This window comes from Platalea leucorodia (assembly GCF_965183815.1).
Source record: "Platalea leucorodia genome assembly, chromosome: 5".
NCBI lineage: Eukaryota > Metazoa > Chordata > Aves > Pelecaniformes > Threskiornithidae > Platalea > Platalea leucorodia.
Window position 1 is genome coordinate 39,544,594 of NC_138827.1, and position 13,032 is coordinate 39,557,625.

The window sequence follows — 13,032 nt, forward strand, 5'->3', positions numbered from 1 at the left end:
TTACCTTCCATTAACAGAATGGCTGGATGGTGTATCAGCCTTTTGACCAACTTCCTTTGGCTAAGAAATGTGGTGCGTTTTATTCTGGACATGTCTTTATTTCTATTTTTTTTCCTTTCTTTTTTGCAGCATAAGCCATGTAGAAATGAGTGTCATCTTGCATTTTATATATGGAGGTATTCTGGACTTCCCAGACAAAGTTGATGTTGGGTATATGTCAACTTTTATTAATTGCAGTTTGTGCTTGTTCTGTATTTTCTCAGTTAAAAGTCAAAAGGAAAATTGTTCATGTAGTATAAATAAGACAAAGATGTCAAATATAATGATCATTACACCTAAACATACTTGAGGGAATTCCAAAAATAAAGCTGTTGAAGAAATCTTGTTTATTTGGCAGCTACGGGAAAAGGTGGGCCAGACGTTTTTGGAATGTTATGTAAGGACAGCGAGTAACAGGAGGGTGTTTTATACCAAAATAATTCCCAATTTGCCTGTACCTTCCTTTTAGTTTTCAGAATAATATGTACAATGTGTGATAATATATAATAGTTAATATTTGGAATTTATTTTTAAATAATCATTTGAGTCGATGCGAAGGCTAAGTAGTTAGTCTTAGATCCATAAAAGATGATATATAGCAACCAATGTAAATGTTGGCATTTTATTTCTGGGATAGTTTTTAATCACAGTTTTATACATAATCCTGAATTAGTGAAGTAAGTTCTGAAATGTGTGAATTATTCCCTGAAACCACTTATAGATTAGCTGTTCAAGCACTACAATTTCTTAATGTTAGGAATTGTTGTTCAAAGCTTATCTATCTAAAATAAAAATATGGAATTGTTTATAATATGCCCCAATGTCAATGTTCAGGTAATAAATTGATACAGAAAATAAAACTGTGGTATTGATTATTATGTAAAATAATTAATAGTTTGCTCACTGTGCTTTTTAGTACTTGGAAGGGACATAATTCTTAGATACGATGTCATCAATAACATTTTATATAATCCTGGGAAAAAACCTACAAAATGCCAAAGCTCTGCTGGCACAAATATGTTTTTCACTTGCTACCCTTAAAATAGAGAAACTGGGAGTCTTCTAAACAGTTTCTCAGCCAGCGGCTGAGGCTTACTTTTATATAGACTGGACCCAGTGGTTGGGAGATTATTACTAGGTCAATATGTGTTCCTCTTTGAAGATTATTCTTTGGCAAGTTTCATACTTGGTTATCAATCTATTTCTGCAGTAAATTCTGACTGAACAAAAAGGTGAAATTAGCATGCAAATTGTCTTGTAAGCAAAATGCATATATGACAATTATTTTTGATTCCTGTTGCTACTGCTTTTTCTTTAGTCGCATGTTGGGCATTGCAGACATGTATGGGCTAGACGGGTTGAAAGAAGTAGCTATCTACATTTTGAAAAGAGATTACTGCAATTTTTTCCAAAAGGTATGTCAGTTCTCATGCTACTTTGTGAACCGTAAAGCCTAAGAAGAATTTTCGTTCTATTACTTACATATCATATTGATGAGATACTTAACAACTGTGTGGTCAAGGTGTTAGCTTAATTCAACGGACGCTATTCTTATGTGTAAATCTGCTAAATTCACTGGGATTGATGATGGGAGTAAGGCCTGTGGTATCATCCACCTATTTACAGAAGCTTATAAACCACAACTGATGAAAAGCAGTATTCCACATGATCAATTCAATATATACATGGAGTATAATTTAACACATTCCATTGTGTATGTAATTGTTCTTAATAGAAATACGGAAATACTATATATTTGCATATAAGATTTCATGGGCATGTATTTAGCAAATATTTCTGTTCAGTTAAAGTTAGTTTAAAAACACACAACTGCTTAGAGTTGAGCATTTTCATGCATTAGGCTCACTAGGCTGAATACTACTTTATTGACGTGTGGAAGCAGATGACTTCCCTATCCTGCATAAAGGCAAAGAAACTTAAATACCATGGTTGCTAACAGTACTTCTGTTTGAACTGAAGATTTTTTTACTTCTTTATAGTTTCTGTAAGTTAGAACATACAATAATTATGATAATTTGCTAACAACTCTAGCCTGTTCCTGGAAAACAGCAACCTGTACTAGAATGCATGGCTATTGCTCATTCACTGGGAGCAGAAAACCTGTATGCTGCTTGCATGAAGTAAGTAAAATAAAATAAATTATGGTTTATGTTTTTAATTTTTCTGCTTTCTGTCGAAATTATTTTACTTTGCGAGACAGGGTTTATTTTGTCATATAAAATGTTCACATTTTAAACATTTTTTATTCACAATACTTTAGAAGCATCACTGATGCTAACAAGTGAAGATAGAACATTTTTCATCTTCCTTACCTAAGAAAGGCTCTCTTTTCAACAGATGGGTAGGAAAACATTTTGCAAAATGTTTGTCAGAGAGAAGCTTTGCCAGTTTACCTACTGAACTTCAGAACAACTGTCTTGTTATGTTGGTTAACTCTTTGGTAAGTAGCATATAGTGTGCTTTATATAAAAATAGAGCAATTGTAAATTTTTTCCTTATTTAGCTGTGCAATGTAATTTACGAGAATAAATATAGTATTTTAAATCTGTAGTGCACTTATACTATGTAAAAGTTCCCATTAAAATAACAATTTAAAACCAGATTTTGATGTGCAGATGTTGTTATGCTTCATGGCACACAGCCTAGTGATAATCACATCAAAGTCTAGCATAATAATACAAAATAAGTTCATGAAACACAGCTGTGACATCATAGTGCGGCATTATGCATTCAGATAGTGAGGAACAGCAAATTGCTGTATCAATTTCTATGTTAGGTGGCGGCATATGCTGTTTGTGATGGTCTTTTCCTCTTTGCCTATATTCTAATCTGGAAAAAAATGTACTTTTTTTCAGACTTAAGGTGATCACTGGTCATCAGTGATCACAAGCCATTTGTTTACAGGCAAGATGACTTTTCAAAAATAAAGTACCAGTATAGTATACATATCTTCTACTTCTCAGACAACAGTACTGAGTTGGTCCCCTCAAAGCTCAGCGTTCATTTTTTGTGGCACATATTTACATTGTTCCAATTTAGATCTGCTTAAACTTAAATACTTTGTAATTGTGTTTCTGTATAAAACTACCCTCAGAGCTGACAGAGCTGACTGAACAGGTCTAGTTCAAATCAGTTACTTTTAACAGGAATTTGGCCCAGTAATTAGCCTGTAAATACACAGAATTGTAACAGAAATATGAAGAGCAGGTAGGAGCTAAAGGTAAGCCTGTACAGCCGCTGCTAAGCATGACTGTGTGTCTATGTGATGGTAATGTGGACTGGCATACAGAAAGTTTAATGTAGCTAGCTCAGGTAACATTCACAGGATGATTTTGGTTCTAGCACGCACCAGACAGCAAAGTATGCGATGACTCCTATATCTCATGCTGAAGTCCTTGTCCCTGTCTCTGTTACTGTTGTTATCCAATCTAAATAGCTCAGGTATGGCGACCCACACTGCCAAACATACCCCTAGTTCAAGAGATGTACTCTTAAATGGTTCTGGCCAAGAACTGCCCCTCGTTGAAAGGGCTGTGAAGGCTTGGGACTGTTTTTTCTCAGGATTTCTTTGATGGAGTACTTACCCCCATCAAGTGCCGAGGCCAGCAGGTCAGCTGTGAGTGGCAGCTGCTACTGCATATCCTGGTGAAAGCCTGAGAAACAAAAGATTTCAGGGCTATGTGGCTGTACCAAGAGAAACTTGAGAGTATCTACAGTTATAAAAACGGAACAGTCCTTCTACCAGAATACATAATTTCTAACAGAATAAAGACAGTAGCTATAGCTCTTAAGATACTAGGTGTTCTGCCATTATATTAGATCAGTATACGCAGTTGTTCCTAGAATATATACATAGCTTTTTATGTCATATATTGTATAAATATTTAAGAAGTTTTAAGTAAGGTTTTTAGGATGATAGATCAGTTCATTCTGATCGACAGATCAGAATGTTCTACAGGTGTTCATAGTTACACCACCACGCATCTCCAGACTAGCTCAGGTGTGTAGCGTAGACACAGTTCTAGGCCCCCCTCCAGGCACCCTTGTGCAACATTATCAGGACAGCTTAAAGGTAAAACTAAGCCACTTCAGGCCTTCCTTACCCTCTGTGCCTATTATAATATATCAAGATTCTGTGGTTACAGTTTGTGTTGAAATACGTGAGCTATCTTTAAGCTACCAGCATTTGCAGAACAGTCATGGCACTGTGGTACTTGCTACTGCTCCAGCTGTGTACCCAGCTTCTCCAGAAGACTTTTGCAGTCTGGACTAAAGTGTGGTTTGGTTCCCATTTTACTGATTTAAAATTTGTGTTGGTGGGTCTGTGCAAGATTCACTGGTATTTTATGGACTGAAGCCTACAAAGCTTTTAGAATTGCAAAGTTAAAACATAAAGCATAAGCCTCTTCTGCCCACAGAACAGTTCTGGTGAGTGATCATTTAACTCTGAGGTCTTAAGACACCCAGTCCAAAAACTTGTGGAATTCCCAGTGGAGTTTTTCACAGTCTGCAAAAATGCTTAAGGTTGCTCGAGGGAGAAAGAAGAAAATGTCTAAAATTAATTTTGCAGGGGCTACTGTATGTTTTATGATCCTCTTTTCTCTGCTGCTACAGTTCTCTGCTGTAAAACAGTTACACCCAGTTAAACAGCGTGAACTCTACCGATCCTTTCATTTACCAAACTTGGAAATGTGAAAGCTAGTTAATGTAGGGCAGCCACAGGGGAAGAAAAGGTGCAAAGGAAAGGAGATTGCTGACTGGAAAATCTCTGGGAAGCCACAGTGATGAACACAGAAACATTAAAATGGGAGTGCAGTTTAAAACACTGTTCAGGTACTTATCCCTGGTGTCTCAACTACATGCAAGAAAATTACCATTTTTATAGATAAGTGGACTTCACTTCAGAATGGTTAGGAAAAAAATAGAACAAGAGAAGTAAAATTCAGTTAGAGCCACTCCTACAAAGTGCTGATATAATCAGAAGTCAATGAAGGCATTTTATATTTCACTGGAAGTGTCTAATGGGAGTAAATGCTTATTGCCTTGTGAGCAGAGGCTGAATTCTGGACAATTCAAAAAGCTTGTAATTGAGTCCAGCGGGAGCAAGATCAAACCATAAGCATATACTTCATCCTTAATTTACCTTACATACATACATGCAAACTGGTTTTGCGCACAGCTGAGTAAAATAATAAAAAAATATAGTTGAATAATGGCTGGCCAGATTTTATGTTTAACTACAATATGCATGAAGAAAATCCTCCCTTCTTTCCACTTTGCATGGGACAAACATGATTATAATCTGAATTTACAGTAGGGTTTTTTGTGTAAAATAGTTATCTGAATTGTTGCTTTCTCCAGTGTTACTGATCTTACTGCATAATTTATCAGTGACCTGCTAGGTCATGTTGAGTAGAGCTTTCAACCCATTCTGATGTGAATAACATTAAATTGCAAGTTCTTTTTAAGTGATGTGTTAGCCAGTAGAAGTTGCCCTCAGGTACCATGCTGATGAGGCAAGGCAAATGCTTAGACAAGTAGGAAAGAACCAGAAGCACAGACCAGGGGAATAAATATTAGGAAATCTGTTTGCTTGTTTTAAATGTAACTATAAACATAACAGTTACATTTCTTAGAGAAACATTAGACAACAAAGAGGGTAAGTTCAGTTAAAACTCCATCTGGGAAGACAAATATTTGATGTCTGACTCCTTTAAACAAAGCAAAAGAATTCATAATTATGAAAATGCTTGGGTATTTATGTATCCTAAATGCAAGGCCATCCACACTCACCTAAAATTTTCACTTACCCATTTTATTCAAGATTTATTTATTCAATCTTTCAGTGACCTAAAAGGTTTTCCTCTATTCAGTTTCTCCAGTTAACATTTGCCTTATTTTGTTCAGGACTGCAGTATGTAATGACACACAGTTGAAAAAAATACAATAAAAGCTACCGAAAACTTTACTGCCTAACTTGAGCAGGCAAAAGAGAAGCAGTAGATTTTTCTTTTTCTGCTTTAGTTTCGAAGGTAGGTATCATGCTCAGAATTATCAAAATCCAAATTTATTTAAAGAAGAGAAATTAATACATGACTGGATCCTTGTGTAAGTGTTCAGTAACTGAACAGAAGCCATTTTACGAGCAGCAATTGCTTAGGTGATTACTTGGCAACGGGCTAATTTCTGGTTTTATTTTAAGAACCACAAGAATGCTGCTTTCCTTTTGATGGAGAGTGACCGGCTGATCAATAGTCTTCCCCAAGTGAAATGGACAGAGGCAGCTGTGGCCTTGGCATCTAGGCTACAAGAAGAGTGTCTAACATTTATTGTGGCCAACTTCCTACACGTAGTACAAAGTGAAGGCTTCTCTGTTTTGTTGCAGGTAAAAGTGCCCTCAAGTTATTGTATGCTTCCAAATAAATTGAATTATATCACACCTTGGGTAGTTCAGGCTGCTAAATAATCAAAATAGTTTCAACTTCTGCTTTAAGTACATTTCTGTAGAAAATGAGAAAAAAAAAACCAACAAACCAGCAATTAGGCAGTGCTAAGCTTTTTTGGGGGATGCTTTTTTCAGTGATGTTTTAAAGCATATTAATATGCAGGGTTGATACTGCATTCAGGTTATGTGCCTCAGTTAAGCAAAAGTTCCAGTTCATTTAGTGGGACAGTTTCTGTATTGCAAAGAGAGAAGTATATACAGAAGCTTTGAAAAAGCTTTCAGACCCCTGGAACAACAGCACGCAGTTACAAGAATGACTATACTCCCAATACTCATAATCAAACTTCTACTGATTTTTGTTGCAAGTTGCAAGAATGTAGCAATGCTGCAGGTCCTGGTGAGACCATATGTAGTCATCTAGCTGGTTCATTCCTCCCATGAAAGGTTTTGCTTTAATATGTACAGAGGATTAAAAAAAACAAATAGGGAGATGTTAAAACATTTTGTCTTTGAATCTGGAGTTGCATGTGGCTGTAAATTCATCGCAGCGTGCTTGCTCCTAAAATGTGGGTTAGCGAGAGGCCTCGGGATGATTTGCTGGAGGGCTGGGGCTAGGGAATGGATACAAAGGAAGATGCGCAGCTTTGGAATACCTCCTGCACAGCGTGATAGCAGATCCTCTCTGCTCAGTAATGCATTTGCATATGAAGTACACTCTTGTTTTAAATGGCTGTCTTTTGTTGTTTCCTCAGGCACAGGCAATGAGCAGCAAACCTGACCTTCTAGAACTAATTTTTAATGCAGTTGAAAAAAGTATTAACAATGAAAATAGCTGCTTTCTTCTCGTAGCTGTGGATACATTGTTGGACTCCACAAATGTGAAGGAGATGGTAGGTTTTTCAGCGTGCTGTGTTTGTAGCAAAAACTGTTCTGGTATTGTTTCATGTAATGGCTCAAATCAGATGATGTGGTTTGAGCTCAGGTGGCTCAGTCCTGCAATGGGGGTCACACACAAAAGCATCCGCATAAATCCAAGGTGCAGCTGGAAGTGCAGAAAATGTTGGCATTTGTTTACCGGATACTACCACTTTTTTCTTTTCGAGAGAAACCCTATCTATGGCAATAAAAAAAATTATTGTGTATTACTGAGAATGTAAGTCCAATGGGCACCACTGCCCTGTTGATCTTTACTATCACTTTAAAGCTGTGAGGAGAAAAACTTACCAAAATATTGCGTTACCTTAAACTTACAGGGAAAGAGAGCTTATTCTCTTTCTCTCTGCATATCTTGCCCCCCCCTTTTTGTAAAAGTCATAGCTACGTTTGCTTTTGTGTAAGACTGTCCTCTGAAGCAAGGACTGCCTCTTAATCTAGTGTGTGGTTTTTTGACTGGGGGAGGTGTCGGTCTCCATGTGTGTAACATACTGCGTATATCCGCACAATCTAAATAATGATATTTAAGCTGTGGTTGACTGTAATGCTGGGGATAATTCATGAATAGTATGACATACTGATTAAAATCCAGAATGATGCTACAAGCAAAAAATGAAAAATAAATGCAAAATGAATTACTGCAATCTGGTGCTACTGTAGATCTTCTTGATAAAAGCAATGAAAATTTAATCATCAGATACATTATTTTTCCCTAGAGTATTTGACCTTGTTGTGACACAGCTGACAGTAAAGAGCTATTATGGGGTTCATTTAAAAAAGAAAAAAAAAAAAAAAAAAAGAAAGAAAAGGAAGGAAAAAAAGAGCAATGTGGTGTTTTCTAGTGCTGTAGTATGCCTTGGAGTGACTTGGTTTTAAAGTATTGTAAAAATTACTGTGGTGGGCAATAATCCTTCAAAAACAGCATCTCCATCTACCAGGCCATTATAAAATATAAGTGATGACATCATTGATCTAGCTTAGGGAGTAAGTAGATTCTGAAAGGAATAATGACTGGTTGCTATGACAATATGCCCCTCGCCAGCTGCTGATTTGTTACTTGAACACAGGGTTTTACGTGCAAGATCCAGGCTCTGCGTGATAAGCTCTGGGTCTTCCTGGTTCAGTCTTTTTATGCTGTTCGTCACACAGAAAGCTGGAAGCTGATGAGGCCAGACCATCAACAGAAAATACAAGCAGGTATGTCTGGCATCAAATGGCATTAGAATTTTTTAGCAATCTGTTCAGTAGATAAAATGTAGGCGGTGTTGTGCAGCCAGATACAAATTAAAGCAAAATTTGTGATGCTCTAGGGCTTTGAAGTGGTATTTTACAATAGAAGCATGATAGCATGCTTAGCTAGTTTCAAACGTAGAAATCAGTAAGTCATTTTCTGTGAAAAGTCTCCCCTGCTTTTCTTTTTAGGAACCAAAACAATGTAGATTGATTCTATTCTTATTTACAGCTACTCTAAATTATTGAAAATATTGCAGTAGGATTAAAAACCTTATCTGTCTCATTTTTAAGGAGATAAGCACTGTGGATGAATGAAATGTGCACAAAGCAGATTATCCGTTCTATGACTTCAGTTTCTATCCTTTATCGTTTTCTACATCATGTATAAGTATTGCTTGTCTCTTGCATAAGGCTTATCTCGTGCACTGTGAGTAAATGCAGATAGCTTGGCTTCACAGTTGATTGGTATTGTGATATTGTGTATGCTGCTGCACAGAGCCCCTAAGGAGCTGCATAGTGTTCTCTCAAAATTTTAACAGGCAGCACTTCCAACAAAAAGGAGTTTTTGTTCTGAACGTTTCTTTGTTTTGAAGTACACAAGTATTCTGAGGGTGCAGAACTGATGATGGAGTTCGGGTTATGGCTGAATGTTAGCTTTGGCAGTACAGTGTGATAAAAGACTGTGTTGAAGACTTCTCTAAAATCAAATCACTTTTGAGTCAAAGAAGAAATATACATTTTCGTGTCCTTTTTGTTAAAGGCATTAGTAGCTATAATTATAAAATTGTTTACGCCTATAGATAGATGAAAATTTTATGCTACAATTACATGCTGAGAGAAAGATGCAGTGACAGTCTTTCTAAGCATTATTTAGGGATGTAGTCAAATAACATCTCACTGCTACTGTATAAAACAGGTTTATGTTTTCTTTCTGGATTATAAAATCCTTCAGAAGCTGAGGAGCTGGCTTTAGAAACAAGGGTGGGGTTCTTTTTGTTTTGGGGTGTTTTATTTTTAGGATGGTCGTGTCCTTACTGTAAATAATGTTTAGGCTGCTTTGCACTCGTGCTTTCAATACAAAAAAATATTTAAGACCAAGGTGTGCCTTAGTTGTCCAAACTCCATCTTGCCAGAAATTGTTTTGTTTTCTTTTAGATTAAATTATAACTCAGAGCTAGCATACATTTTATATGTAAACAGGCTAAAATGTTTGCATAAATTATCTGTTTTTAATTGCAAGCAAAATGATCACACAATACTGGTAGACAAATTTTAATCTTCAGGTGAAATATGTCTAGGATAACTTAAATCAACTTTCATCTTAAAGATTTCTGGTGATGGTTTATCTTCCAGAGATTTAATCTATATAGAATTAGAAGGCTATAATAGAGGAGGAAAAATGCCAAAAGAAGACATATGATATTGTGCGTTTTTTCATTCACAACATGTCTTGTGTTTTCCTAGGCACAAGTTTATATGGATTTTATCTTAATATATTGGTATGTATTAATGTGCAGAGTCATTGCTAGAAAAAGGATTAGATCCCTGGGGTGCCATTTTCAGCATACCTTTTGTGTGATTTTTACAGACCTATATAAAAATTATTTTTAGTATCTTCAGTAAGAATTCAGCAGAATTTTTTTGTGTTATACACGGATACATTTTTTTATGTATAAATAGTACGTCAGAACATGAGTCACTGAATGCCTGAATTTTTTAATACATTTTTTGCAAAACCTTTTTTCAGCTGGAACATTAATACAAACAAAAATGAAAACTTATCGATTCTGGGTCTGTACAGTGTCTATAAATATCCTTTTTGTATTCTACAAGCGCAATTGATTTAAAGGCTTTATTGAAAAATGCTTCCCTCCCAGAGTAGACAAGTCAAAAAAAAAAAAAAAAAAAAAAAGGCAAGGCATTCACTGCCTGAAAATTCCACATGACAATCACAGGGATAACTCTCATGACATTATGCTACGTGCTAGCTAAAGAGGCACTATGATCTTACTGTGTACATTTTGATATTTTGACTTTACCACTTTTGAAAACTAATATAATTTACTTTAATGTAATTAGTCTCTTTAAATAATGTAAATAAATATTCTAGAAATTACAGTACATCACTTCAAAGTCATTAGTACTCTAAATTTTAAGGTCTCTTTGTATATTGTGTACACTTTCAAAGGTCTCAGTGCGCTGCAAGCTTTAAGTGAGCTCAGCTTGGATAAACAAAAGTGTGGAAATGGGGAAACAGAAGAGTTGAACAACTTGCTTGTGGCCATGTGGCATCATTACAGATACCACATTTTTTTGTTCTGAACATAAAACCACGTATTTCCACTTAACATTTGCCATGTCACCAAAATCAGCCTTCCTAGAATAATTACAGGACCCAAAGAACTGCTTTCTGATTTCAGATTATATTAATTGAGTAGGCTGGATTATTTTCTGTCTCCCTTCTTCCCTGCTAAATAGTAAAGAAACTGCTTGTTCCTTTTACAGCTGCATTTGACAAGGGTGATGACCGAAGACTTGGCAAAAAACCTGTATTCACTAGTTCTCAGGTAAACATTTATATCCAAACATTAAAAATACTCAGAAGCTTGCGAACAGAACTATTTTCATCATGTGTTTTAAATTCAATATTAATTTGTCATATTATTTAATAGAACTTGCTTTTGAAAAATTTGTATTTCTGCAGAATCAGCAATGTCCATTACTGGAAACATCTTAGGACTCAGCCCATGCTCTGCTGCATTTTCAAACAGATAAGCTCAAATAAAAGACAGGAATTTGTGTTCAGAATCTCACATTCCCCTGTTGCTATGTAATGAAACTGATCTGTTTCCCAGAGCAAATGGTTTGCTACTGAGCTAATGAATCTCTGCTATTTTCACAAGCCACCACAGCACTGAGTCTGTTACACTCCCTGCACTGAAAAAATATTTTTAGTGCCCTCAACATCTCTTCTATTGAGAGACACACTCAAAACTACATTACTGTTTGGTTGAAAAACAGTATGGGTTTCACATGATTTGACAGTGTTGGATACATTGCAATGACACTGGTATCAGAAAGATTCCATTTCATGCACTTAATTCTCCATGTTTCAGTATGTATCTTTACCTGAGAGAGAATGAGTATTGTCACCTACCTGGTGGATACACTGTTGGTAATGGTTAAAAACATCACATGTATTATAAATTAATTTTTGGTTTTATGTTTGTAGTAATTCATAGCCTTTATTCCTCTTTGGAAAATATGCACATATAACTCAAAAAAAGTTTTCTTTCTTCAGCAGATGCTAATAATATAAATAAATATTACAGAGTAATTTGTCCAAAGTAAAAGTAAAACTCTACTTAGATATTTCTATATCCTCTATATAGAGCAGTATTTCACATGAGATTTACTAGGCACTCTAGTTATTTCTGGTACTCTCATATCTTTGAAAGCCAGCAATCTGAGCTAAAATATAATTATTTTTTTTTAATTATTTCTGTGCTGAATCTTGTTGCTTTAGATTCATGTACTACTTAAAAAGTAGCTGTGTTTCAGAAATGAAAGATTATGGATAGTTTGGTGTTATAAATGTCTTCTCATTTTTTTTTTTCCCCCTGATGCTTTTTTTTTCTAGCTAAACAAATCTATTACTGAATCTGGTGGTATAAGGAATACTTCCTGGACAGAACACAGCAAGAAAGATTGCTGGGGAGATTCTTCCACTAATCAGGATAAAATGAAATCTGATGGATTAGGAGCATCTGGACATACATCAAGCACCAGCAGAAACACTGTTAATAAGGCTTCAAAGCATGAGGATGTAAAGGGGAAAGATAGCAAAAAAATAGTTTCCAAGATTACTAAGGATTCAAAACCTGGGGAAAAAGCTGCTTCACCAAAGGCTAGAGCTGTTATAAAGACAAAAATAGAAAATAATGGAAATGTGAAGGCTGAAAGCGTGCTTGCCAAGCAAGATACAGAAAAGACATCATCTGCAAGTGGACAAAAAAATTCAGGAAGTGGCAAAGGACTAAAGAACCATGAAGGAAAAATTGCAGGTGCCAGACCTAAAGTGCTGACAGTAACCTCAAGTGTGCAGATCAAAACAAAGCCATTGAAAAAACCCACAGGGAAGGAATCTCCCTCCTTAGTGACTGTGGCAGGAGCTTCCAGCAAGTCAGCAAACTCAAGCATAGATATTCAGACTGCCAGTGAACAGACAGAGGAACCCAAAGAGGATAAATTGGTAGAGGAAGGGAAAAAACAGACTGGTAATTCTCTCTCTCTCTCTCTCTCTCTCTGTTTTTGTTTTTTTTTAAAGTCCCCTTCTGGTTTCTCCCAGGCTGGTCATACAC

At 36.0% G+C, this 13,032-nt stretch overlaps 1 protein-coding gene across 2 annotated transcripts in view; it reads left to right on the top strand.

The window, feature by feature from the left end:
- Window positions 1-13,032, top strand: part of BTBD8 (BTB domain containing 8) — a gene marked incomplete at its 5' end in the record, with an annotated part of 38,667 nt that overhangs the window by 16,829 nt on the left and 8,806 nt on the right. For both annotated transcript variants that reach the window (XM_082314593.1, XM_082314594.1), the window contains 9 exons: window positions 130-210; window positions 1,358-1,454; window positions 2,092-2,180; window positions 2,398-2,500; window positions 6,263-6,445; window positions 7,258-7,395; window positions 8,506-8,635; window positions 11,177-11,238; window positions 12,312-12,948. In XM_082314593.1, the coding sequence (XP_082170719.1) occupies window positions 130-210; window positions 1,358-1,454; window positions 2,092-2,180; window positions 2,398-2,500; window positions 6,263-6,445; window positions 7,258-7,395; window positions 8,506-8,635; window positions 11,177-11,238; window positions 12,312-12,948 (1,520 nt within the window). The remainder of the gene's footprint in view (window positions 1-129; window positions 211-1,357; window positions 1,455-2,091; window positions 2,181-2,397; window positions 2,501-6,262; window positions 6,446-7,257; window positions 7,396-8,505; window positions 8,636-11,176; window positions 11,239-12,311; window positions 12,949-13,032) is intronic.